The following is a 26,120-nucleotide window of genomic DNA, read 5'->3' on the forward strand; positions in this document are numbered from 1 at the left end:
TTCCAGAGTGGCCATGCTCATTTACCAGCTCAGTTTCTCGTGATATAGTCAGTCAGCTAGACTGATGTGTTATTATGGTCAGGCTCTTCACAGTCTGAGCAGAGGAGTATTTTGTCTACTCCATCACTATTAAGCAGGTTATAAAATATGGAGGGCCCTTTTGCTTGAGTGTATGAGTCCTCACAGGCTTGCAGGGATGCATTGACAGCTTAGATGATGTGAAGCATGATGGATATGTCTTGTTTCAAGTTAATAAACAACAATGGCCTCTGGCCCTTTTCAGCACAATATAATTAATATCATCAGTTGGTGCGCCAATTTTTAGCCATGAAAGGTTTTAGGTAAAACTATCAGGCCATCTTTCTTTGTTTGATTATTATCTATATTATTATCTTTATTATATTATTGCTCTTTGCAATGTAATATAATAATGTAATGTAATATATCTGGTCTATCTAATGTGCTTCAACTTCTTTTTCTCCTCTTTGTTTTGCTCTATGCGTGTTCAGAGCGCAGGCTACCTGAAGAAGACTACATCATACTGGTTGACAGTCTTAATGAGGCAGAATTCCATAAACCAGACTATGGGGACACTATTGCCACTTTCATTACCAAAATAGTCTCCAAATTTCCACACTGGCTTAAGTTGGTGGTCACAGTCAGGACAGGCCTGGTGGTGAGTGAGATTATTAAGATTTCATCATTATAGTGCTTTTTGAACCACAGTACACCCCTCTCTCTACAGTTGGTTAACCTAAATTACAGTTAACATTTCTTACTTATCTCTGGTGGTATTGAGCCACACAGCGAGGCCTTCACTCTGGTACAATGGAGGTGATTGGAATTTAGCCTCACATCTTTGAAATAATACATAAAAATATGCAGGTTTGGTTAGCTGCAGACAAATTGTAGGTGTAATTGTGTGTGTTACTGCTTGCCTATTTATATACAATATATATATAAAACCCTGATGTAATCATGGATGTATTATAATATGGGCCCCATTCGGTTGAATTAAAATTCTCACCAAGCTGAAAATTCATAAAACTTACTCATTTTGCATTATGTGTTCTACTGTGCTACTGTGCTTTAGTGTTTCTCTTGACCCCACTCACTCATTCTGCTCAGCCAAAATATTTTATATTGCGATGATGTCATGCATATGAAAATAGGAATTGTTTGCACAAGTAAAACCTTTGTGGTTTAAAAATTAATAATGAAGTGAACTGTCAAAAAATTTATATACAGCTCTCCTCCAAAGACAATATTTTTTGAGGAAATATATTTTGGTTGCAGTTTTGCAGTTGGCCACTGGGGCAAATTGGCAACAAAGCTGATCAGTGGCACCATATCCAGCTATTTTAATATATCCACCATCCAATATCATCCAATGCTAGCTGGGATAGACTCCAGCTGGAAGAATGGATGGATGGATGTGTATTTCCAGAAAAAATATCCCAGTTACTCTGGCATATAATGCACTGATCTCACTGTGAACAATTTTCATTGGAACTGCTTTCCACCAGTGCTAGCTTTTGAGAGGCAGGCCTGTGGGATTTGAGAATTAAGAAGGAAGCTGATACTAGAACAACATGTTATTTTTCAATTAGTCAAATGCAGTTTTTAAATGACTAATGAAATTCCTTTAATTTCTGTTGGACTGGGATGTAGACTCTGGTGTGCAGAAATTATTTTTGCACCTCTTGTGAGTGCCCTTCCAGCACCCAGCAGAACCTTTAAGCCACAGAAGCATTGGACACTTTATGGGAAGTCAGCTAAAATCTCAAAATTGAGCAAATAGAACAATAGAGTTGAGTGAAATCAGAATATAGGATTTTGGATTTTAACTCTTTAACTTTCACCTTGTCTCAGATAACCCAAATCACAGAGGTATCCCCAATACCTGCATCTTTTGTCTTAGTGAAGTTTGATGTGCTTTTATTGCCATGGTACAGACATTGTGGCCTTTGGCAGAGTTGCTCTTTCTAGTCTGATGTATTTTTTCAATCCAGTTGGTAATCCCACCAAACAGCGGACGCATCTGTCCAATGCCAAAGCCAAGCCTCCAAATGCTGCAAGGATTACGCCTTGAATGGATGGTAATACTACTGGGAGTCTGCTGGAAGTCTGGAATTTGACAGCCAGCCAGCTGGTTACATAATTTGATTAGTGTTTGGGAATACAGAAAACATGTTTCAGGTCATTTTCTTCACGATACATTTGAAGTCAGCAAGCATTAAATGCCAAATTTTAAAGGTGAAGTGTATTGCTAATATACTCCCCCCAGTATCCACACTTCTGAATTGGATCACCGCTCTACCTTTCCCTCTATGACCAATTCACAGGAAGTATTTACCTGAATGCTTCACAAACAAATGTGTCAAGAGGAGCACAGTCCACAACCACAAGTCAAGCACTTGTATCTGAACTAAAATGTCAGGCTTCATTAATGAGGAACTGAACTGTAATGACATGGATTTTTATTTATCAGTCATAGCTGGTTTTAGTTGGTGTTGAAGATGGCGAGAGAGAAGATGAAATGTGACTCTGAGAGATGCCTGTGAGCAATGTTGGAGCTTGAGTCATTGTCACACTATTTACTGTACTGTATCCCTTGGCTCTGCGTGAGTCAGAGGCAACAGCATCTGAGGAATGGGTCCTGATTTTAGTGCTTTTAATTTGTCCTCAGCTAATGCACCAAAGACTGCTGCCTGCTATTCTTTTAATATTGATGTGTTTGTGCGTGTGTGCAATATCTGTTTTTACCAATAAGCACAAATAATTTATCTGTCTTGTTCTCCTGTAGGAAATCACTACCCTTCTTCCCTTTTCTGGCATCTCTCTGGACATACTGCCAGATAGCAGTGATCTGGGAGCTGACCTCAGTGACTACATCCATCATCGGGTCAACAGCAGCGCCCAGGTCGCAGCTAATGTCACCACGCCAACAGGCTCAGCCCCTGATCAGCTGCTCCTCAGCAAGTTCAGCAGCCATCTGTCAACACGGAGCCACGGCTCCATCCTCTACCTTCAGCTGACCCTGGATCTGTTCCACAAGGGCCATCTGGCTCTGAAAGGGGGGAACTACCTGGTGGTGCCTGTCTCTCTCTCAGAGGTCAGACATCTAGAGAACTGATTCGCAACAAGCAGGGGGTATTTGCTTGTTTGGCTGCCAGGGGTAAATTGAAAGACTGTCAATAAACTTAGCTAATTTGAAGAGTTAGAAATTATGATTTGAATAAAATATACATATTAAGTCAGCTATACCTTACTTGAATACCACAACTGAAAGCAGTGAAGTATAAACGGTGAACTAAATGTGACAAATATACAGTCAGTTAAAAGTGATGGATAAATCATTGAAATAGTCAGTTAAAAAAAATACTCAATGATAGGTTGAAATAGTTTACTAAAAGTAACGTGTTGATGGTTGAAATGGTTGAAATGGTTAATGTTAGCTGAAAGGAAATGCCAATTAAACAATTGAAAAATTAGCTCAAGGTAGTGGATGAACTTTTAAAATAATATAAGCTAAATAGTGATGATGATGATAATGAATAAATAGTGGAAACAGTTAACTAAAAATAATGTATAAATGGTTGAAGTTGTCAGCTTTAAAAAGTAAATAATAAACATTTCAAATAGTTCGCTAAATTGTTGGTTAACTGGTTAAATAGTTTGCTTAAAACATGCATAACAGTTGAAATGGTTAGCTACAATAATAAATTGTTGGAATAGACTGAGAAAAGTTAAGTGAAATGATAAAAATAGTTAAAGCTAAAGGTAACAGATGGGTTGGGTAGCCAATCTGAGGCTGAGGTATATCTGTGATGGCTATTTTGCTTGTGTTTATGTGATTGTAGTATTTCACAGAGTTGCTTATTTATGTATTTATTAGACCAACAAAGCTAACGCAAACATGCCGCTCACATAAAGCTGGCTAGCGAGTGCTACAGGCAGGGTGTGGGATTTTTTTTCAGGTCAGTACTTTACAAAAGCTACCTGGTTTCTCCAGTGTTACCAACTCCAGCTTTAAGTTCTCAGTTCACTATATAAACTACGGTGTTTAATCCTCTAGACCAGTGGTTCCTAACCTGGGTTCTATCGAACCCTAGGGGTTCGATGAGTCGGTCTCAGGGGTTCGGCGGAGCCTCTGCCGCGGAGGTCAAGACACACCCGACTCATCGTGTCAGTTCGTGATGACACGCCCCGCTTGGCCATCACTGGCTGCAGATGATCACGTTACATTGCTTGGCCAATCAGTGCTGGGGGGAATTTAGCGCGCTCAGTAGAAAAAAAACATATGCCTATGTCTTGAATTTGAAAAAAATCATATTTTATTTTTCACTAAAGAAGGGTTCGGTGAATGCGCATATGAAACTGGTGGGGTTTGGTACCTCCACAAGGTTAAGAACCACTGCTCTAGACACTAGTGTATTTTCGGACATGCCCTCCTCCTCCTCCTCATGTGGTCAAGTTCACAGTCACTTAACACTTGTCAGTCATCCTGGAGAGCTGTATACCGTGAAATGGTTGAAGCAATGAATGCCCATATAATGTCCACAGAAGGTACGCAGGCGACAACCATCGTATGCTTTTCAAAAAACAAAAAGAGAGAGAGTGTGTGTACTCACCTGCTATTCAGATCAATAAAAGAATCAGAGATTTTATACAAAGTACCAGAAATAGTCCACAGCGACTAAAGTAAATAGCAGACACATTTTAACGTTACATAATCATCTGTGTAAAATAGTACAACAGATGAGCAAGTGTTATTATACACTCAGAGGCCTGGAAATATGATGATTTAATGATTGGTTAATGGATGTGGAAAAGCGTGCATAACAGTGTGTAAAATATATGTACACCCAGTGAGTGGAGAGCGACAGTTTGCTTGTGTAGAAATAAAGCACGGATCATATAGCAGAATTACCCAGTAACTCCAAATTATCCATATTTACCAAAGTTATGATGAAAAATGTACACCACTGATTCTGTGTATTTGTATACTGCACATTTAGCTTTGCTCTTGGTAGGCTGATATGATATTGCCTATGTTCTTACCTTATCTAAGTTGCAGTGATTTTAGGAAGAATGGAAATCCCTTACAGTCTGACAAAAGCATCATTACTGACATGTGCTAACTTATTAATATCTGTTAGGTGTACCTGCTGATGTGTCGTGTGAGCTTTCCGGATAAAGAGGTCTTTGAACGGATACTTCCAGTGCTAAATGTGGCACTCGCGTCTCTGCACCCGCTGACTGATGAACAAATGTTCAGGGCACTGAATGCAGGCAGTGTGAGGGGGGAGCTGGAGTGGAAGGACTTCCAGCAGAGATTAGACAGTCTGGCTGGATTCATGGTAAGATTATTGACATGACTGCTGAGGAGAGTACATAATGATTAGAGCTTTTGTTTCAGAGGTTTAAATGTTGTATTTGTTTTGTTAATTTCATTTTCACGTACACAGTGATTTAGAGGCCGTCCCTAAAGGACTTACACTATCTGGATGGACAAAAACATGTCTGAATATGTCAACTAATTGCACCTTTACAGCTTAGCAATTTTCTGTATCATTTGTGTTTGTAGGTGAGACGAAGGGATGGCACGCGGATGCTGTGTCATCCCTCCTTCAGAGAGTGGTTGGTGTGGAGAGCGGACGGAGAGAGCTCAGACTTTCTCTGCGACCCGAGGTGAGACTAAGCTGTGAATATACCAAGAAAAACGTATGTAAATTCTTGTCGGAAAAGAGATTTTTGTCAGCAGAGCATGACGGTAGTCAATTTCTGATTAATAAGCACTATATTCACACACAGGAGTGGCCATGCTCTCCTGGCCTTCATGTTCTCCAGACAGGAGGGAAAACTGAACCGGCAGCAGACTATGGAACTGGGACACCACATCCTCAAAGCTCACATATTCAAGGTAACGTGAACTGTGATACAATGTAATGTAATGTAAGTCGTTATGTAGGCTTATGACTGGAACTGATTGTACCTAAACCTTTGTGGCTCTCCATGATTCCCACAGCTTCATGCAAACAACATCCTGCACTTCACTGTATGTTACAGCACAGAAACATGCTAAGAACCACGTATATAAGCTTGAACCCCTGGCCCTACCATCACCCACACAAATTAGCACTACCCATATAGATAAACACCCGGTACAGTGAATATTGCAGTGTTGGCATGCATGGCTTGCATTCTGTACATACTGCTTTACTCCTGGGACACGATTCAAATTCCGCACCACAGATCTCATAATCGCTAAATCGCTCTCTTTTTTCTGTCTCGCTCTCTCTTTCACACATTCACAGGGCCTCAGTAAGAAGACAGGTGTGTCCTCCAGCGTTCTCCAGGCCATGTGGGTGAGCTGCAGCACAGACAGTCTGTCCGCAGCGCTGGCCTCCCTGAGGAACCTTTACACACCTAACATCAAGGTGACATACACGTGCTCTACATTAAAAAACATACACCCGAATCTAACACTCAGAGATGTAATATTCATCTTTTTCATGCCGCAGGTAAGTCGCCTATTGATGCTAGGTGGTGCTAGTGTGACCTGGTGTACAGAGGTGGTAGGACGTGCCCCCATTCTGGCCGTACACGCTCACCTGGGCCATGTGGAGATGGTAGCTCTGCTGCTTGAAATGGGCGCTCCTATAGAAGGCACCACTGACAACGGCATGACGCCCCTCTGTCTGGCCGCCGCTGCAGGACACGCTGATATCGTCAGCCTCCTCTGCAAGAAAGGAGCCAAGGTCGGTGTCATTTCTGTGCAAATAGGAAGAGAGACAAATTTGGGTTTGAGGGTGCGTGAACGAGCATAATTACCATTGATAAATCAGATTTAAATCTGTGACAAAACGCTCAGTTTCTCACTACATTTACACCAGTGATATCCTGAACAGCCCTGGTTTTACATTCACCACAGTGTCAGGAGCTATTCTGGGAGACTGGTGACACATACGGGCCTGATCTAGGCCACAGTATTATAGGCACCAGCCATGACCAGTGTTGTAAGTCCTTCTGTGTTCCCCTCTGTGCCAGGTGGGACATGCTGATAAGAATGGCCAGTGTGCACTGGTCCATGCCGGACTGAAGGGCCATGTAGAAATCATCAACATCTTGTTGGGCCAGGATTGGGGACCTGAGATCCCCAGTGACCCACAGCAGCATCACAGCAATGAGACCACGACTGGGAAAACACAGGCTGCTCAGCAGGCACTTACAGCTGGAGCAAGTCTGGGACACATACAGGTATGTATCAGTTCAAGGTCCAAATGACACAAACATTTTTAAACATTTGGCTGAAATTGCTTTTTTTTTGTTTTTTTTTTATGCAGAGCGCTGTGGCTGTCCTTGCTTGATGTAGAGGATTTATTAGATGCTATTTGCTGTGGTCAAGGTCTATGAGTGCTTTGGTTTTCTTTCTACACAGCAAGCCAGCAGTACAGAGGACTGTAAAATTGTGTTTTCCTGCAGGTGGTGAAGAGCTTGCTGGACTTGAAAGATGAACAGCTGGCAGTGCAGATGGATGCTCACGACTCTCTCTGGGGAGAAACGGGTACATTTCTGCTATCAGCCAGTTAAATTTAGCTTTCTCACCTCTTTCTGTCCATCAGTGTGGTTTTAGAGTCATACTCAAGGGCTCTGAGGTTGCATGTTCTGTGCAATGACTAAATATGAAATAGCTAACTTACCTTTGAATCATTATTATTATTTTTTTTTTGTATTAGATACCCACTTACTGGTTTCGATAGTATGATTTCAGGATGCTCTGGTGGATATCAAAGAGTTGATTGAATTTTAAAATGTTTTTTTGTTTTTGTCAGAAATGAAGCCTCACATTTATCTTGCTGAATATTTTGTCCAGGCACATTGGTAGCATCTAAAAGGCAGTTGTTATTCAATTGTGATACTTTTACCTCTATTTCAGATGTGATAACGCAGCTTGCAGAATTCTGTTAGGTCCATTTCCTGAAAGCATGTCAGATGAAGCCTGTTTTTCTGTAGCACCATTAGAGTATAATTCTATTACACAGTCCCCTCCAGTGCTGAGACAGAAAAAGTGAGAGCATGAAAGACTCTCTGAAACATTCACATTTGCATGTACAGTACAAGAGCTTTGACTCATGTGTATGCCTAGTGTTAGTATGATTGGATTACGGTCCATTTCCACGTATAAAATGATGAATCCAGGATACATGTTTATGTCTGGTTACTGAACCAGGGATTTGTACTTCTTTGGGGATTACATTTGCCCAAGACAGTAGTACAAGCTCTCACAGCTTTTGAATATTCCCTTTAATATCAGCTTCACTGGTTCAGTTTTCAAAGCAGCAGCTTCGTTTGCTGCTGCAGAAAGTCACCTTAAGCGAGGACTGCTACTGTTTCTTTTTTTTTTTTTTTTTTTTGCCTCACATATGGCGATAACTTCTCTTTAAAGGCGATGTCACACAATCGATTTGTCCACTGAAGCGTGATGTCATTAATCGAGAGTACTAAGAGGAGGTGAGAAAATGACATCAATACCTTGCCTGAATCCCCAGCTGCTCAATTAGCTGAAGGACTCGGACAGTAAAATAAAAAGCACCAGTATCCAATGTTTGTCAGACATTGGCTGGTTAAGGAGGGTGCAGTTTACCTTACAGGCGGAGTTGTGATTGGAAATAACAGTTTTTTTCTTCGCTTACGCTGTTGAATAGGGGGAATAAGAAAGTGCAGGTGTCTTTGATCAGTTTTGAGCTCTAGATCAGATATCTAGATTATTAAAACAGGAAATACTGGTAAAAGATATAATACAAAGATGTACAACACCTGTTCGAGTCAGATTACAGCAGCCTCGTGTTTCTCTCTGTTCTCTCACTCCCGCTCCTACTTCTCTCCTAAATGTGTCAATCGCATATTCTTCTCCGCCTCGTCATCTCATCTCTGTGCCGACTCTTCTGTCAGTGCTGAGCGCGGCATCAGGGAGAGGGAGGATGGATGTGTGTGCATTCCTGCTGGAGCGGGGGCCAGGCCTGGAGATACCCAACCGCAGGGGGATGGTCCCACTGCTGAGCGCCACCAAACACGGGCATACGCAGGTGAGGAGCCTGGTCGCCGGCATAGCGTTTTCTTAATTTATCCAGTTCTGTCTTTTTCTCCATTTATTGGAATAACCCCCCCCCCCCCCCCCCCACACACACACACACACCTTTCCCAGGTTGTGGAGGTGCTGCTGAAGCAAGGTGCGGATATCAGTGTCACCGACAAGCTGGGTCGCTCTGCACTGATGCTGGCTGCCTCCGAGGGCCACATGAGCACTGCAGAACTCCTGCTGTCAAAGGGTCAGAGTCATTAACTTCGCCACTGATATTTCAACATGTTTTCTGAATCTATTTAAACTGCAGAACATCATTTGTATTGTTTGTGGTCCAAGGTGCCTCGGTGTGCGCCACTGATCAGGAGGGGCTGACTGCACTTGGCTGGGCCTGTCTGAAGGGACAGAAGGGTGCAGTGCAGCTGCTGGCGGAGGCAGGCGCAGACGTGAACCATCCAGACAAACAGGGACGGACTCCTCTTGACCTTGCTGCCCTCAATGGGGATGCAGATACAGTGGGTTTCATGGTGCTATTTAGATCATGTTGATAATGAAAAAATAATTATAGAGGTTTGTCTTTATTTAAATACCTTTACTCACATCTACTGGTGACGATCTCTTACCAAAAAGACGGAACTTTCTTTTCTTCATGTAGTTGTGATGCAGTTCATAGACCTCAGTGGAGAAGCGTCTATTTGGGAATTGAAAGTTGAAAAGTAATTGTAATTATTAATAGATGATTAGCAAAGTACAGTATTTAAGGATCTCACACTGACAACACATTTTAAGCTATTTCAGACATATTAAAGGAATCATAATTACTAGAATAATTATAGTAATCATTTGCAACCGCAACACAGGATGTCAATTTGCAATCACAGCTCATGTGGAGCAAGAAAAACTTCAGTAATTGCATTTTGACTCTCAGTCACATAATCTAATGATCAGCAGGACAGTAATCAGAACTATTTGATGATCAAAAACTTTCCCAAATCGTCAGGATATGACGGAGCGGACAGCTGTGTTGCTTATGTCTGCGAATGTAGTGAGGCATACAGTGTGTAATCAGCCAAACAAAATATCCAACAACTTTTTCTTTGCATGAATCAAATTCAGATATAAAATTAATATGTTGTTGTTATTGTGCACACGGTCAGGTGCATTGCTTGGTGGAACACGGCGCAGTGCTAGAGAGAGCCGACAACAACAGTACCAGAGATTCAGACCGGACAACTGGCTGCCAGAACCCGGCCCTGGTGGCCTCGCTGCTTAAGAAAGGATCCAAGATGGGTATAAACGCCATGCTTACCATAACAGCCCTGCAGTAAATCTCACCGCTAGGAATTTTATACTCATCACAAAATGTTCAATAATCCATTTCATATTGTACAACAACTTAAATAGCTCCACAAAGCACAGTACAGCCTCTAAAATGAGTATAAAGTTGAATCGGCACCACTCTGGCTAAATTTGCTTCTGTACTCATATTTGTATCTGACTTCAACCAATCAATGAAGTCTCATTTATTGTTTTATAACAGCCCCATTTTACTCCCATAAAGTATGTTGTTGCTCTCTGCTCTGCGGCACCTGCAGTTTTCCATCCACTTCTCTAACTCCCTCTTCACTTCCCCCTCTCTCTTTCACTCCCTCCGCATCAACCGAAAGGCTATAGAACGGCTCCACATGATCGATCAGGTAAGTGATTTATGTAAGGCACGAAGTAAAAGAGACAATTCGAGACAGATAATAGAAAGATAAATATTTGTACCCCTCAATCAGGTCATGCTACATGGGCCATGGCTTCCTCCAAACCAGACATTCTCCTCATCCTGCTGCAGAAGCTGATGGAGGAAGGGAACATACTTTACAAGGTGTGTTACTGTGAATGTTAAAGAGTTGCATTACAGTGCAGCAATTCTTGCAGCCTTCTACTTAAATGGACTATAAATGAGGTGGGGGTTTTTTTGTGGACTGCTTGTCAAAGACTGTCTTCCCTTTCCCTCTTCTTGGTCTGTTATTTTCTCCACCTGTTCCTGTCTGTTCCTCAGAAGGGACGTATGAAGGAGGCAGGCCAGCGTTACCAGTATGCCCTGAGGAAACTTCCTCGCGAAGGGCAAGGAGAGGAGCTGAAAGGGCTGAGAGACCTGCGGGTCTCCCTCTATCTAAACCTTTCCCGCTGCCGCAGGAAAACCAATGTGAGGCCCACAGGTGTATCAAACTGCTCATGCACTATTTAACACCGGCAGGTTTATTAGACACTGAAGGGATGGCAGGAGGGCTGGCAAGGCATGGTAGATGGCTCGTTAAGATATATAATTTATCCGTATTGACATTAAAAAAAGATAATGTCAGCAGCAGTATAGCTCACCGTAAAAATATCTCTGCTTTTCAGATCTAGTTTCGTGTCTCAGTGGTAACTGGAATGTACGTACGAGACCTGGAAGCAGGTGGTGACATAATGAATTACTGTGTGCTGTTAGTGCAGAGATAGATGCGTATGGCCTGCAGCCAGGTTTGGAACCCACCCTGGTGATGACAGACGTCCTAACAGACTGTGTAAAAATGCCATCCTTAGGGTCACTGTGGCCGATGAATAATGGAGCAGATAATGTGATGTGATAAGGTCACTCTTGCTGGCAGACCAAACACACACTCTTTCTCTTTGTCTCTACAGGGGGTTATTTACAGTGGACGTGCGAGTGGGCTGTCTAAATCCACATATTATATCAGAATGCAGGCAGTAAGGGCCAGCAGAGAGACTACATGATACCATCATTAAACATTCAACAGCAGTGTTCACAATCTCACATTCAAGGCTGCCATTTTGACCTCGCTCTCAAGGACGGAATCACAATGTGTTCGTGTCATTAAATATTCACCTGAGAGTAATGATGAGATCAGTAAAAAAAAAAAAAAAATTCTCCTTCTCCTTTCTCTTCCTGGTCAATAAAAAATGACTGTAGTATAAGTTCTGTTTCATAAAACAGGCTTCCATGTAATTCGATATAACGAAGATGCGAACACACTCTGTTCACTTAAACACAAAGTTGAGCATACGGGGGTTTGTTTGTTACTGCTGTGTGAAATACTGACAATATACTAAGTTCACTCTCCTATCTGAAAACACAGGACTTTGGCATAGCTGAAGAGTTTGCAACAAAAGCCCTGGAACTCAAACCCAGGTCTTATGAAGCCTATTACGCCAGAGCACGTGCCAAGAGGAGTAGCAGGTACGACCACATGGAATGAAGTGTGCTATTGCAAAGCAGAATCGTTTTGCTCAGTGTTAAGTTATGTTTGCGTGAATCAACAATTCACTACATCTCTGTGGGACTGTAAATTAAGTTATTTTTAAAGTCCCTTTGTTCATTTTCTCTGTCTTCCTCAGGCAGTTTGCTGCAGCGCTGGCAGACCTCCACGAAGCAGCACGACTCTCCCCGTCCAACCGGGAGATCCGGCGCCTGCTGGTACGGGTAGAGGAGGAATGCAAACATCATCAGAAGACATCCAGCAACAACACGGCACAAGGTTACAACAGGGACCCTCACACCCACCACCATCAGGCCACAGAGGAGGAGGCAGACGTCTATTCACAGGGAAGTCTGGAGAGGCAAGTTCCCGCAGAGCAGACTGAGGCTGAGAAGGAGGAAGAGAAGGGGGAAGGTGAGGAGGTGAGCCTGCCATGTGGTAGAAGTCCAGAATTTTGGCCTCTGAATCCATACGCTCCAAACAGGCCTCTCCCTGGAGGTGTGTCTTTTGGCTTAGCGGATCAGTCCCCTTGTTTCCCTCAAGAGGAGCATGCGCAGAACCAACTGTTTGTGGACCTGCCTGAGCCTGTTCCTGCTATCAACAGGCAGGCCCAGAATCAGGGCAGCAGGACTCATCACCACTGCCACTCCCTCCAGTCAGGGAGCAGAGTTGGCGGCAGGCCTCTCTCTCTGTGCGGCCCCTCCAGTCCTCTGCCAGGCAGACACATCTCCACCTCTCTGAGGCCTGCACCGGTGCTGGGTATTGACATTGGCCCTGGATCAGTCAATGAACACTCTGGACACAGCCCCACTGAGCACTATCACCCCATGTCCCCCAATAGCTCCTCCCCACCTGGGCCATTCCAGATGTACCAGCCCCGCTCCTCCAGCTTCTCCAGGGGCTCTGACAGACTCTCAACCCACTCTGTGGCTCTGGATGGCCTCGCACTCGCTCTGGGCTCTGGTATGGAGGTGAGGAGGGATGGTGGTGGAGGAGGAACAGCAGGCTCAAGGGGCTCCAGCTCCAGTCAAGCCTCCAGTGGGAACCTATCAGACAGCGGCAGGCAGCAGGTGCCAGATGCCCCTTGCCCCATCAAGAGCAGTGGTAGTTTCAAGACAAAACCTGAATTGAAACCCCGGCCTTTCATGGGAGTAATGGACAAATCGGTGCGAGTCCAGGGCCAGCAGACCTCTGGCCTGAGCAGACAGGGTCAGGGAGGAGGTGGGGGAGTGGAGAGTTTCAGCATGTCAGTAATGGAGTTTCAAGGATTCAGCAGTGAGTTCAAACGTGCTTCATTCCAGGAGCAGCTTTCTGCAAGTCAGGCCAACAGCCAGCAGCAGGGCCGGGACTTTGGAGAGCGGCTCCACCAACGAGAGGCCAGAGGCACCACGTCCTCCCAGCTGCGCTTTCCTGATGGGCGGCACAGGCAGGCGAGCCTAACGAGAGACAACCCAGCTTTGCATATGGCTCCCATCAAACCCAAACGCTCATTTATAGAGTCCAACGTCTGAGTATGCGTAGTTTATCAAAGCACAGATAGAGGCTGTTTTCAACAGACTGTGTCTCACATAAAGGTAGCAAGGGGGTCGGGTTTGAGAAAAGCTCCCTTCTCCGAGCCTGTCGTGTAGAGTTATGCTGCTGTACTGCATTTACAATCTAGAACCAGTGTTCAACTCAGGCTACTTTGCTTTTGCTTACATGTCTACAGTTACACTAGTGTAATCAAGAAAACCAGACATACCTTAAGTAGGGGTTTTAAAAAAATAAGTAGAATATTGTCTAAACTTTGAATTTATTATTTCAAATCTAGAATTCAGAGAAAGCTTTGTGCACGAATATAAAAACCTCATGCTATTAGTTGCAGGATATGACCATTACTATTGTCAAGTGTCTTCTAAAAAAAACATTTATATTTGTACGGTGTACACTATATTTGCTTATTATATATTTCCCTGTAAGTGGTTATCTGTCAGCATTACAGGCTTCAAAGGAACATTTTCTTGGTACATGACATTGTTTGAAAATTTATTGTAATAATCAAATACTGAATTGATTGCTTCAATATTCACTGTACATGTTATTTATTTTTGCATAGCAGAGAACATATTCATATGAAGTGTTTATTGGTTTATTTAGACCGAGAGAGCATTTACATGAGCAACATTCGAGGATAACAAATTTTAAGAGACTTCTTACATTGCTATATTTCCATAGTCGGAAGGAGTACATTTCTACATCTACTTCTTGGATAGTATAACCCACAAAATGTTGGCTAAGCTTCAGAGTGTGTATGGGTGGATAAAAGGTCTTGTCGTTTGACACTACAACACAACTTGTCTAATTTGACATTTAACAAAGCCATGGAAATAAACTACTTGTATAAATATGTGCAAATTGCAGTTTCTGAATATTGCAGAAATGTCTTCAGTTAAGTCATCTATTTCATTAAGAGGAGCATGTGAGCTTCTACAGCACTATTCCCTTCATGTTTGCAATAAGAAAGGCCCTGAAATGTTCAGGCAGTCCAAAAAAAAGAAACAAAACACACACACACACACACACACATATATTCACTGTATATGTAATGCTGATTAGAAGATTAGGGAATAGCGTTTTTCAGTAAGACGACCAACGTTTTCACCTACAGCTGCATTAAGCTATATTTCTAGGAGTTGTTAGTACTGCTGGTCCAACTGCAAATCAACACACCAGTATGTAGCTCTGTATAGCTTTCAGACTCTCACAGCTTAGTAATATATAATAAACACACACAACACTAAAGACCATGAAAGTTTTTTTCATGATCAAGCTTGTTTAAGGCAAAAGGTGACTAAATTACCAGAAAAGGTGAACTTGTTTTAAGTAATCAAAATTTCTGTACAGCTGACCAAGTAGATTAAAGGCAAGTGAATATTAAACCTGTCATAACTGATCATTTGGCCACTTGGGGACAATGGAAACAAGTTGTGAGCCTAACATTGACATGTCAGCACAGTTTTAGTTGATATTGTGAACTTATTAGCAAACAGTTGCCTATTTATTTTTGCTTGTGTAAGTTCAATGCTCATTCTCTATTTGTGGTCTCCTCCAACTCCTTTGAGAAATAGCTGCCTCTGGCTGCTAAGTCAAATCATGCAGACTACAGTTTATACACCAATTTACAGTACTCTGCACTTAACCCATCCAAATGTTGGAAGCAGTGGGCAGTCGCTGTGCAGTGTCCAGTGACCAAGTTCAGCTCTAAGGAAGTGCTTTGGTCAATGGAACTGACAGGAGATTTAACCTAACATACATGTTTGTTGAAGGTGGACTAACTGGAGCACACGGGGGAAAGCCACGTCCCTGAACTTTCTTTGCTGTGAGGCAGCTGTGCTAACCACTGACCCACCACATTGCCATGCTCTACTATGTTTACCAACGTGTTGTGAACTGTGTCTGCTGTCGGGTGCTGAGCAAAGGAGTGTAGTGTCCAGCAGGTTTTTAGAGTTTCTTCGCTGAAAATGACCCTATGAGAGCAGCGAGAGTGAACCAAGACAGTGGATGGGGGCTGGACAACAAAGATTACCTCAAACTTGCTTTTTGTTATCATTAAAGTATTGATTATAGCCACTTGAAACTTCTATAGGTGGCCCAAAAGGAACGCGTCACCGGGTATGTGCATGTTGCTCCGCATCTACTTGATGCATAAAAAGGCAGCTGACTGCCAACATTTCGGCCATATTTACTTTATGAGCTGAAAGTACATTTAGAGCTGTTGCTGCAGTTTTGCCTTTCTGCTCCCCAGCTGTCAGCGGTGCACCTGACATACTGTGGCACCACTGTGAGCACTGGTTTCCACTTAAAAGGAAAGTGGCTTCAGGTGCTAGTGGCTGGTCTTCCACCGGCCAATCGCCATCTTCAGGGTGTGGTTAGGGGTGAGCAGTGTGGTCAGTAAGGGAAGGTTGGTCATGGGACTGGAGCGGTTCTTGGTGTTAATCCAGCTCTCGATAGCCTCTCTTTCATATGAGTATCCATCTGTTGGAAGATGTTCACAGTATAAACGAATTACACTTTAGAAACATTAACCTAACTTTGTATGTTGTGTCATATATGTCAGCCGTGTTAAATGGAAAATATCTGATCGTCCCGTACCAGCAGCAATGACTGGTTCCCTCATCAGCTCTCTGGTGATTGGACAGAGGAACTCATCAGGAATGCCTGAACACACTGATTCACCCTTCAGCTCTTCCACCTTCCTCAGGAGTTTGTTCCGCAGGCCAACTGACTCTACGGACAAAACACGTGCACAAGCAAGCGAATAAGGAAATGAGAAACAACACCACTGGGATGCCAAGTGAAAGAAGCTGGACCGGTGCAAACACTAACACGCTAATATCAACATCAAGGTTTTGAGCAATTATTTCAATTCCTGCATTTATCACTTTTTCCCTCTTGGATGGCGAATGCGAGCGTGGGTGTGACTGAACATGGTGGGAGGAGATCATGTCTGTTGACTGTCTGTGCAAATACTAAATACTAAGCAGGTGCTCGAGCACATTTTGATATGAATATTGTTGTTTTAATAACATTGTATAACTGCTAGAGAAATTAGAAGCAGCACAAAAATGAATGATCTCATACAATAAACAGCCAACTCCAACCGAACACAAACACACTTTGTAGACTCTCTGATCATCTTACCGGTACATCAGCTTTTATTTTGTCAGGCTGCCTCTTTAGAAGAAAAGCACACTTTATTGATTTCACTCCCACCTTGGAAAAATATACCAGTTTCTCAGTCTTTTGTTGCAGCAGATAAAATGCATCGCTGCTCAGCACTGTTTTCCAAGTTCGGCTAAAAAAGGTGGGATTTCATGCATAGTTACTAAAAACAGAACAATGTGAACTGAACACAAGCTGTGTAAACTGAAGAGTGATTGACAGCGACTGTGGGATGGAAATGACGGCATGGCAATACAACAAACATTTGCTGACAAGTACATGACGAATGCTGGCTGAGCTGGTAGACTGACATCAACAACATAACACTCCTACTTTAGCAGTTGCAAACCTTTTTTTTTTTTTAAAGGCAGAGTTATAAAGTCAGATGTACTAAAAAACATTTCAGACAGACTCTAACCAAGAAGGTTTAATGATATTAGGTGTAAATCCACTTTATACCTTATGGGAAATTCTGTTTTGGGGATTGAGTTATGTAACTGATGAAGTGCTCCAGATTAAAGTCAGAACTGCTGAAGCCCCAAAGCTGAGTACTTTTGCAGTGCAGCCTAATATTATGTAATCTTATTGAGTAAAACCCCCATCAACAATCATTCATTCCTTCACCCTTACTTTAATTTAATGTGTCGCCTTTTATCCATGTAAACAGGCACAAAAATCCTAATCCACACACGTCCATGTTCGTTCTTACAAGAGACCAGACTGGTAATACCCATAAGACGGGCTTTACATTCTTAAATTGTGGACGAGAGCATTAGCATCGTGAGAGAACGAGGGACTGAAGAAGTGGCGCCGCACTCGCTGAGCAGTGTGTGTTTGTCTTCCTCACCTATGTGCAGCTCTGACGCCAGTGTTTCCTTGGTGAGACTGAGCAGTTCTGTCCCATCTATGTTGTTGGCTGCAAATTTGTCCACCAATCCCTCGAGGCCTTCCTCCACCAGCCACGCCGACACATCCTCCTCCGACCAATCGCTGACCAGCAGCTTCGATCGGCCCGCTGAGGTTCTCCCTTCAGAGGGTGAATCAAAGCAAGACGGTCAGTCCTTGACAGCTGCAGCAGCACCTTTTGAAAAACGGCCAAATATTCTCTATGCAATATCCTGGAATCCTGCAGACTAACTATTGATTAAGGTTCTGCGGCCAGCACGGCTTGTATTATATAATATAAATGAACGTTAGAGGTTTCTTCGACATTTTCACTGACACAAGATGAAACCAAAAGGTGAAAAAAAGCTTGTGCATTCCAGATAGAAATGCCAGACCAAACTTGGACTTGGCAACTACAAGTGAACGCATTATTTTTGTGTACATATTACAGGAGGACTGGTGTCAACTGATTTTTACTGATACATTTTACTTATTCAACAGTAAGGCATATTTTCTTCCTTCCTACCATCACTTGGCGTCAGTGCAGACTTCTCTGAAACACACACAAAAAAAAGGAATAAGTGACTGTAAACATGAGCAATGCAATGCAATCTTTGAGCAGACTTGCAATACTTGAGACTGAAGGGAGATTAAGGGAAAGAGAGCACTCTGACACACAGCACCTGTGTCCTTCACCACAAGATGAAAGTGCTTTACAACGCACGACATCTCAACACACAGATGAAATAAGAGCAACTAGTTTTGATGTGAAACTCTTCTGATATCACTGCCAAAGTGAAACTGACTACAGTTGACAGCCCTTGTTAGAATAGCCATATGTGGCTGGAAATATAAGCAGCATCTTAAAGATTTTCTGCAGACTTTTCAGAGCTGGCAAACAAAATGCTGTCTGGGAAGGAAGACAGGAGCAATAAAACTGCTGAAAGCTGTTTGCTGTTATTTAGTGTACATTTGGCATCGCAAAAACAACTTTTTCTCTTCCTCTGAAAAGTCAAGTGTGAAAAAATTACTAAATAAATAAAACTCACCAGGAAGCGACCTCCCGCCTTTTCCTTGGAGATAAAGTGGAGTAAAGAAGGCAAACAAAATTATAGATTACAAGACTAAACAAATATAATCAATCGTCAAAATACACATGACACTCTGTCGGAGTGATGCGTCTTTTTCCTGTTTTTCCTACCACGGCCGCTGCATCCGTCCTCCAGCCTCCAGATGTTTACTGTCTTATCCATAGATCCTGTAGCTATCAGTGGTGAAGTCGGACAGAAGGAACACGCCGTCACGTACCTGCAGCGCAGGACAGTAATCACCTGGATGCCCGAGATTCATCAATGAAAGGCAAACAGCCTCATGTCAATATATTAATTAAAAAGACAAAGCGAGAGGACTGGAGAAACAAAGAAAAAGCTGGACAGCAAGTGAGTTTAAAGATAACAGTGATTCCTCAAGCAGTCAAAGCAATCAGAGGCCCATGCCTGAAGCTGCAGTTCGGCCCTCATGGGGTTAAAAGGTGGGCACTACGGCTCATTACCAGACCTAAATATATTGCAGTGATGGAAATGGTCTCCGTCAGAGGACCAATTCAGTGATGGCTTACCGCGTCAAAGGCTGCACTGAAATCTCAATAAGGATTGAAATCACATTTCCAGTGGATTCAAGAAAGTCAAGGAAATGTTAATGAGGACAATCTCTCTGAAACCTAAGCTGGATTGCTCAGAAATGTTGATCCACAAAAGTATCTTGGTTTCAAACAGCATCTCTAGAAACCTCCAAAAGGAACTCAGTCAAAGGCGAGCACTAACACCAACCTGAAGATACACTGCTACATCATCAGTTTGTCTGTAGTCAAATGAGTTTCCTGCAGATATTTTGTCAAGTGTTGTGATTCATTTATTTTATCCACTTTCTCTCAACTTGTCACATCTACTTCCACTTCACTTTGCGATTTTCCAAAATGACTTTCATTTGCCCAACCGAAAGGAAATGAGCTCTCAGCCTTTCAATCACAGGTGGCTCTATGGACTTAAATGGCTCATAAGTGATCATTCAGCAGTAGCTTATATGTACGTGTGTGTACGTACGTGCGTGTGTGTGTGTGTGGGGGGGGGGGGGGGGCGGGGGGCTTTGCCTTCCTTACCGATGATATTTACTTCTCATGTTTAATATAAATGTAACGATTTGGGGAATTAAAACCGAATAAATGCAAAATCCACCACGAATACCCTACACTTTGCAGTGGATTTTTACCCAAAACATGTCCAGAACTTGAACAGAACTTGTGTATATATGCAGAACATGTTTGTACCATCAGTCACCAGAGAAACTGTGTGCAAGCCCTCTTTTTTAGAGTTATTTTATGTGAATATACTATAATTTTGACAGAAATGTGTTTTAAGATATTCAGTATCTCACAGTATCAGTATCTAACAGTAAACAAAACATAACCACATAAATATAAGTGAGTGTTTACCTCTCGTGCTGGTTCAGTGTGTAAAGCAAAACTGCGTTTGCCTGCAAACACACAAAGCATGCAGCAAAACAAAACATGAACATTGTGTTATGAATGAATGGATGAATAAATAATACTAATAATCAATAAAAAAAGGTGTACTTACAGCATCATAGACTGTAACAGTTTTGTCCACAGAGCTGATGACAATTGAAATTGAACTACGTTAGCAATATTTAAAGTAACAGACTATTTGGCGCTGCATGTTCAGAGTCATTGTCACTCATCGAGAAATAATGCGATCTGTGTCTCCCCCCAGTGGTTCAGATGGAGTACTGCACTCTTACAGTTGTGCCAATGATGGCCTACTTAAAAATCCAGGCAAGCAATCTAACCTCTTGATCGTAAATAGATCAACCCATGGATACTGACATATTTAGATCAAGACATTGATGTAAGATATAGATTTAGCATATGGCTACCAACCTCAGCAATTTCAACCGGATTTTCTTCAGGGAATCAGAGTGCTTAAACGTGTCAGTTAAAGGGACATACAGCTGATTTTTGCATGTTTCAGATACAACTTGAATAATGAAACAAGTGAACGTTTTATTGTCCGAGAACTCTTATTATTGTATGATAAAGCAGATGTCTTCTTTTTTTGCTTTATCCATCGGGCATGTTTCTATAACCCACCCAGACACAAGCAGCTGTCCATCTAAGGAGTACGCACAGGAGAGGACTGGAGCTGATTGGCCAGTTAATGTGTGCAGGAGCTGCATTTTATAGGCTGCGAAAGAGAGAGAGAAACAAGTGCAGTTAAACACACCAATGAATGAAATATGCCCTCCGACTGATGTCAAACTGACCAACAGGGTCGCGTATCACTTGAAAAAAACTACGATACTATTAACAATACTAGTACCCCTAATGTGGTACAGATGCCAAAAGAGTACTTCATTTGATATCTTGGCACCACAATCTGCTTTTTTGATTAAATACACTGCACTCAGTTTCACCACACTGTAGACTGTATGGGTTGTCACTGCTGTAGCAGTAGACCAATCACATGTCACATTAAATCGAAGAACGTTTGCTGTGACTGGCTGTGAGCAAACCACACAAAAAACTGTTTTTATCTGATCTTGGTACAAAAAGAATAACATTCGAGTATCGTTTTGGCTGGACAAGTTTCCATACCACTTGTTACTGGGTTATTTCAGTCAATACAGTTCTCACTATCTTAAAGGTAATGAGAACTGAAAGCCAGCCCTGTTACGTATGCTACGTTGATTTAAAAACCACAGAAGAGCAGTGGGAAAAGGCTTCCAAAATGACTCGCCAACAACAGACAGAAAACTAAAGGTGAGCTGTTGAACAAGAAAATGTAACGTGCTAAATCTGTGCACAAACACAATACAAACAGTCTAATCTCACGACTTTCTCATGGCGCAGAAACACTCTACCTCCGTCGCTGCACTTGTTAATGGCCCAGATCTTCAGGTGACTGTCTTGGCCACATGATGCCAGACGAAACTGCACGACTTTGCCATCTGAAAGACACAAACAAACAAAGGAAAAAAAATCTGATGTGATACGTAAAAACATATCACAGTGTTTCACAAAAACACAACCAGCCCTGATGTAAGGCGACCAGTGGGAACTTATTGTCCCCCACAGTGAATTTAAAGGTCACAGCTGTAGCTGTGCTGCATTTATTTGGCGTGATTTTGCTCGGAAAATGGCCGATTGCGATGTCACAGAAATGTTACCTTGTACACTTCCTTCTTCATCTTCTATGAAGGGACAGCATGTGTGAGACATGATACACCAGTGAGCTGACGTAGTGATAACAGCGCATAGCAAGCAGTTTCAAGCGCAGCTGATCCTCAGTTCTCTTAGTTACAGTTTAATATTTGCAAATTTATCAAAATTCAATTCATAGTAATTCATTTCCAGTGAATTTCCGATCAAACTCTAATGTTAATAATGCATCTTATATTTACTGTTCCTCTGATATTTGGTTGATTAACTGTTCAATCGTAAAACATCCTGTATGTGTACATATCTCTGACAGACGTTTTAATGATCAGATTTGAGGGATTCCGGCCACAAATGTTTACATTCCAATCAATATTTCATTCAGATATTATCCTTATGATTCTGTTACTGGCTACAAACACCTCACCAACCCGTGTGCCTTAAGGCAGGTAATGAACACCCGACAATAATTCTCACCGCTGAGGATGGTGGGAGCGAAGGTGCAGCAGGTGACCCCCAGGTCGTGAGCGTTTTTCTCCGCATGGAGCTGCTTCATGTCCAGGCTCCACAGACGCAGGTCTCCATAGGTGGAGCCGGTCATGAACACCTGACTGCAGTGGCTGAAGGAGCAGGCTACCATTGTCGTGTCATTCACTGCTCCAGTCCTTTACAAACACAACCCACAGCAGCTGCATCAACAGGCACATCTGTTTCCAATTCTGCTTTATTGCCATGGCTCAAGTAAAACAACGCGTGGAACTGGATGCTGTCCAACCATGTAACTGCTAACAGTGGTGTGAGGAGAGCTGTTTGCAAAGGCTTTTAGCTCCTTTTGTCAACATGAGAGAGACTTGTACTGTCCTGAATGTCTGTATAAATAAGCCTGCAGTTACTTAATTATTTCCATCATCTGCTGGGTATTCTTCCACTTAATGTATCAATCATTTAGTGTATAAAATGTCAAAACAAATTTTACATTTTCTGAAGCCAAACCAACACTCTTAATGTTAATTGGTTAACAATATTCTTGTCAAGTAATTTCCTTTTCAATCCTCTCATCGTTTCATCTCCATAAAAATGTAAAGCTATCAACTTACCTGCGCAACTGTTTGGAGGGGAAGTCCCACAGAGCCAATGTGCCATCAGACGCACCAGAGACCAGGTGGGCGGAGTCAGGAGAGAGCGCACAGATCCTCACAGGACTGCGACCAGGATGTTCCAGGACAGCATCGATCTCACCTGTGTCCATGGACCAGACCAGTATGGTTGCATCAGTCGAACATGAGGCAAGGAACTGTCCACAGGGGCTGAAGCAGCAGCAGTGAACGCTGTAGCCATGTCCCAACAGAGGTGAGAAAGGCAGCTCCGAGAAGTCACAAGTGTTGTATATCCTGACAGTTTTATCCCCAGAACACGTGGCCAGAAGTTTGCCGGAGAAGGCGCACCAGTTGACATCATCTCGATGGTCTTGTAAAGTGCAAATCAGAGAAGCCATTTGGACAGTCGGCCCTACGTTTCACATAGAGGGAATGAGAAAACATTATATAAAGAAAACAGTTCATTCATATCTGAACACCTGTGAGACAGGACATAGCTATATATTCAGACAACACAGGAGCGACTCAGCAAATCTTGAATTTTAAAAAGCCATAAGAATACACAAATGATTAACTTCATTATGGATTCCTTAATGATTAGCTCATATTGTTCCCCGAACCAGAGCTGTTTCAAACTTTTGTGGCAAGTCTCAAGTCCCATATGAGCAAGTCTAGGTCGAGTCACTCTTCCTCTGGCCAGATTGTCAGTAGTGCTCTGTGCCTTTGCTTTCCAGCGACCCGAGGCTGAACCCGAACCTTAACCTGCACACCTGCCTGTACCCTTTACCTGCCTCATTTCTGTTTGGACCTGTTACCACTGTCTGTGAGTTTATGCAACATCACTTCACCATTAAAGCACCATTTGGGTCCTTTTCCTTATTGCTTACCACACAAAACAAAACATCACCTTGGGCTTCTGGATGATGTGCACTTGTTTTACTATATTCTGAATAAATGGATTAAATAGTAAATCAATTGACTGTTAAGAAAAAAAAAAGAAAATGACTATTAGTTGCAGCCCTAAACAGCAAGTGAACATTTTCCTTGGACAGGTCTAATAACTGAGTATGTTAGGTTGACAGATTATACCTGCATGTTACTGACTATTTTATATTGTTAAAGACTTTTACCATGTTAAAAGTAAAAAAAAAACAAACAAAAAAAATGATATTTTTACTTTTATTCTTAGAGTCAAGTTTCAAATGGGCTTTTGAGCCCCTTGCTTCAACATAACAATAACCGTTGGCGGTCTAAACAAACTGTTTGCACAGCATTTCAAAGTTTACAGTTGGATCATTCAAGTTCAACAGCTGACTAGGAAACGAGAAAAATCCATCATAGGTTTCCTTTATTAATGTAGAAAATAAACTGTTAGGTCACTTCAGCAGACAAACAGCCGTGAAGTGATGTGTTTATAGTTACTGTCGGTAAGGCTAATGCTAACGGTGCCCCAGAGGAGAGAAACGGCTCACTAACTCATGTAATAACGTCACATTTTATTCGCCAGCGCTACAGGACGTAACAAAACAGCCCAAACTCGCAAACTCATACGGTAGATGCAATGAAATCTAACTGTAACTTCAACTAAAGCAGTATATTGTACCTTTCTCCGTCGCGCTGCCTGGTCAGTCGAATGCTGTTTAGTTCCTCATTGGTCACGTGATCGGGACGCACTGCGTGTTACGTCACCCTCATTCTGTCTAATTGGTGCGTCTGTGAAGAGCTCTCAAGTCAGGCCCAGAAGTTAAGTGGCTGAACGCGACCATTTGGAGTCCACTGGAAACTGATGGGTTTGCATGTTTCATATCTATTTGCATGAATATTCTTGACTTTTTTATTGAGAATCGTTTATACCCCAAGGAGAGTTAACAGATGCACATTTGTCTCCTTTCACATACCCATAACGTGAGAGTGTGCCTGTTGAATTCAGCATGAGTAAAGCAGCATGATGGAAAATACATTTATTCAAGCACTTTTAGTTAGTACAGTTTCGAGGTATTTCCACTGTGTACAATGAGATTCTCAGTGTAGGGAAATATTGTTTTTACTCCTCTACAAGGGAGGGTAAGACAGACACAGATGGCCACACATAAAACATAAAGCTCAGTTTATAAAGTATGCCATACCTGAAATCACCCCATATTATATAAAGTTGTCAAATTTAGCTTAATCTCGACAAAATGCAACATTAAAATGCTGAACATGTTAAGGCATCACATTTTAACACCGACATTGTCCATTCTGAATGAAAATTAAAACTTTTTCCCCCAATGCTTCTCCACTTTCACTTAAACTAAAGTGAAATTATAAAAGCAGGAGTCGTAGTTGTACTGGAGAATTTTTCCAGTTTGGTATTGCCTCTTTTTTTTAGCCTAAGTAAGCAATCTAAATGCATTTTCCACATGTGACTTTATGCATTTTAGCTGAGATTTGCATCCAGTAGACTACAACCTGGAAAACGGGAACTTGACATATTTGCCAGCTGTGTTTGTCAGGCTGATCAATTACTTTTCCTTTCTGCTACACTTCTGCTTGCAGTTTAGTTTGTCCCATGCCTTTGTTAGCCATATTTTAAAATTTACACAATTTAATGAGCTGCCACTACTTCCACAATTACATGAAAACTAAATTCTCATCTTCTTATTTTAAATAAATCTCACTGAAAGTGTATTAAATTTCCTCTGAGGCATTTGTGGCCAATCCAAACATCCTTGTCAAGTTAATGGTTTTGTTATTTTCACAAATTTAAATTTGCATTGTTTTAACCAGGATCTCTATGCGGGTTTACATTTGTGTTTTTGGCAGCAGTCTTAGATAGGTATTAGATAAAACTGCTATACAAACTTTTGGCTGTTAAGCTTGAAAAA

At 42.2% G+C, this 26,120-nt stretch overlaps 2 protein-coding genes and 1 long non-coding RNA gene across 7 annotated transcripts in view; 1 reads left to right on the forward strand and 2 right to left on the reverse strand.

The window, feature by feature from the left end:
* Window positions 1-14,727, forward strand: part of LOC124060346 (protein TANC1-like) — a 33,729-nt gene extending 19,002 nt beyond the window's left edge. For all 5 annotated transcript variants that reach the window (XM_046391224.1, XM_046391240.1, XM_046391217.1 and 2 more), the window contains 18 exons: window positions 510-676; window positions 2,807-3,115; window positions 5,163-5,363; window positions 5,591-5,694; window positions 5,818-5,926; window positions 6,321-6,443; window positions 6,528-6,764; window positions 7,054-7,263; window positions 7,489-7,570; window positions 8,959-9,092; window positions 9,212-9,335; window positions 9,428-9,603; window positions 10,246-10,378; window positions 10,756-10,785; window positions 10,870-10,961; window positions 11,139-11,285; window positions 12,220-12,320; window positions 12,479-14,727. In XM_046391224.1, the coding sequence (XP_046247180.1) occupies window positions 510-676; window positions 2,807-3,115; window positions 5,163-5,363; window positions 5,591-5,694; window positions 5,818-5,926; window positions 6,321-6,443; window positions 6,528-6,764; window positions 7,054-7,263; window positions 7,489-7,570; window positions 8,959-9,092; window positions 9,212-9,335; window positions 9,428-9,603; window positions 10,246-10,378; window positions 10,756-10,785; window positions 10,870-10,961; window positions 11,139-11,285; window positions 12,220-12,320; window positions 12,479-13,850 (3,851 nt within the window). In that variant the 3' untranslated portion in view covers window positions 13,851-14,727. The remainder of the gene's footprint in view (window positions 1-509; window positions 677-2,806; window positions 3,116-5,162; window positions 5,364-5,590; window positions 5,695-5,817; window positions 5,927-6,320; window positions 6,444-6,527; window positions 6,765-7,053; window positions 7,264-7,488; window positions 7,571-8,958; window positions 9,093-9,211; window positions 9,336-9,427; window positions 9,604-10,245; window positions 10,379-10,755; window positions 10,786-10,869; window positions 10,962-11,138; window positions 11,286-12,219; window positions 12,321-12,478) is intronic.
* LOC124060393 lies at window positions 5,353-8,965 on the reverse strand. Its single transcript, XR_006843564.1, has 3 exons — window positions 8,824-8,965; window positions 6,618-6,777; window positions 5,353-6,432 (listed from the first exon to the last, which is right to left on the reverse strand). It is a non-coding gene; the product is annotated as an uncharacterized LOC124060393 (long non-coding RNA).
* On the reverse strand, window positions 14,446-25,008 carry wdsub1 (WD repeat, sterile alpha motif and U-box domain containing 1). The gene is made up of 13 exons (XM_046391264.1): window positions 24,857-25,008; window positions 23,254-23,665; window positions 22,634-22,821; window positions 21,862-21,948; window positions 21,092-21,185; window positions 20,562-20,595; window positions 20,417-20,457; window positions 19,127-19,233; window positions 18,975-18,998; window positions 18,452-18,478; window positions 17,888-18,067; window positions 16,471-16,605; window positions 14,446-16,353 (listed from the first exon to the last, which is right to left on the reverse strand). Exons 2-13 carry the CDS (start codon window positions 23,649-23,651, stop codon window positions 16,202-16,204), a joined length of 1,467 nt encoding a protein of 488 aa, XP_046247220.1. The 5' UTR covers window positions 23,652-23,665; window positions 24,857-25,008; the 3' UTR covers window positions 14,446-16,201.
* Between the last annotated feature and the right edge of the window lie 1,112 nt (window positions 25,009-26,120).

Source organism: Scatophagus argus, chromosome 1 (assembly GCF_020382885.2).
Source record: "Scatophagus argus isolate fScaArg1 chromosome 1, fScaArg1.pri, whole genome shotgun sequence".
NCBI lineage: Eukaryota > Metazoa > Chordata > Actinopteri > Scatophagidae > Scatophagus > Scatophagus argus.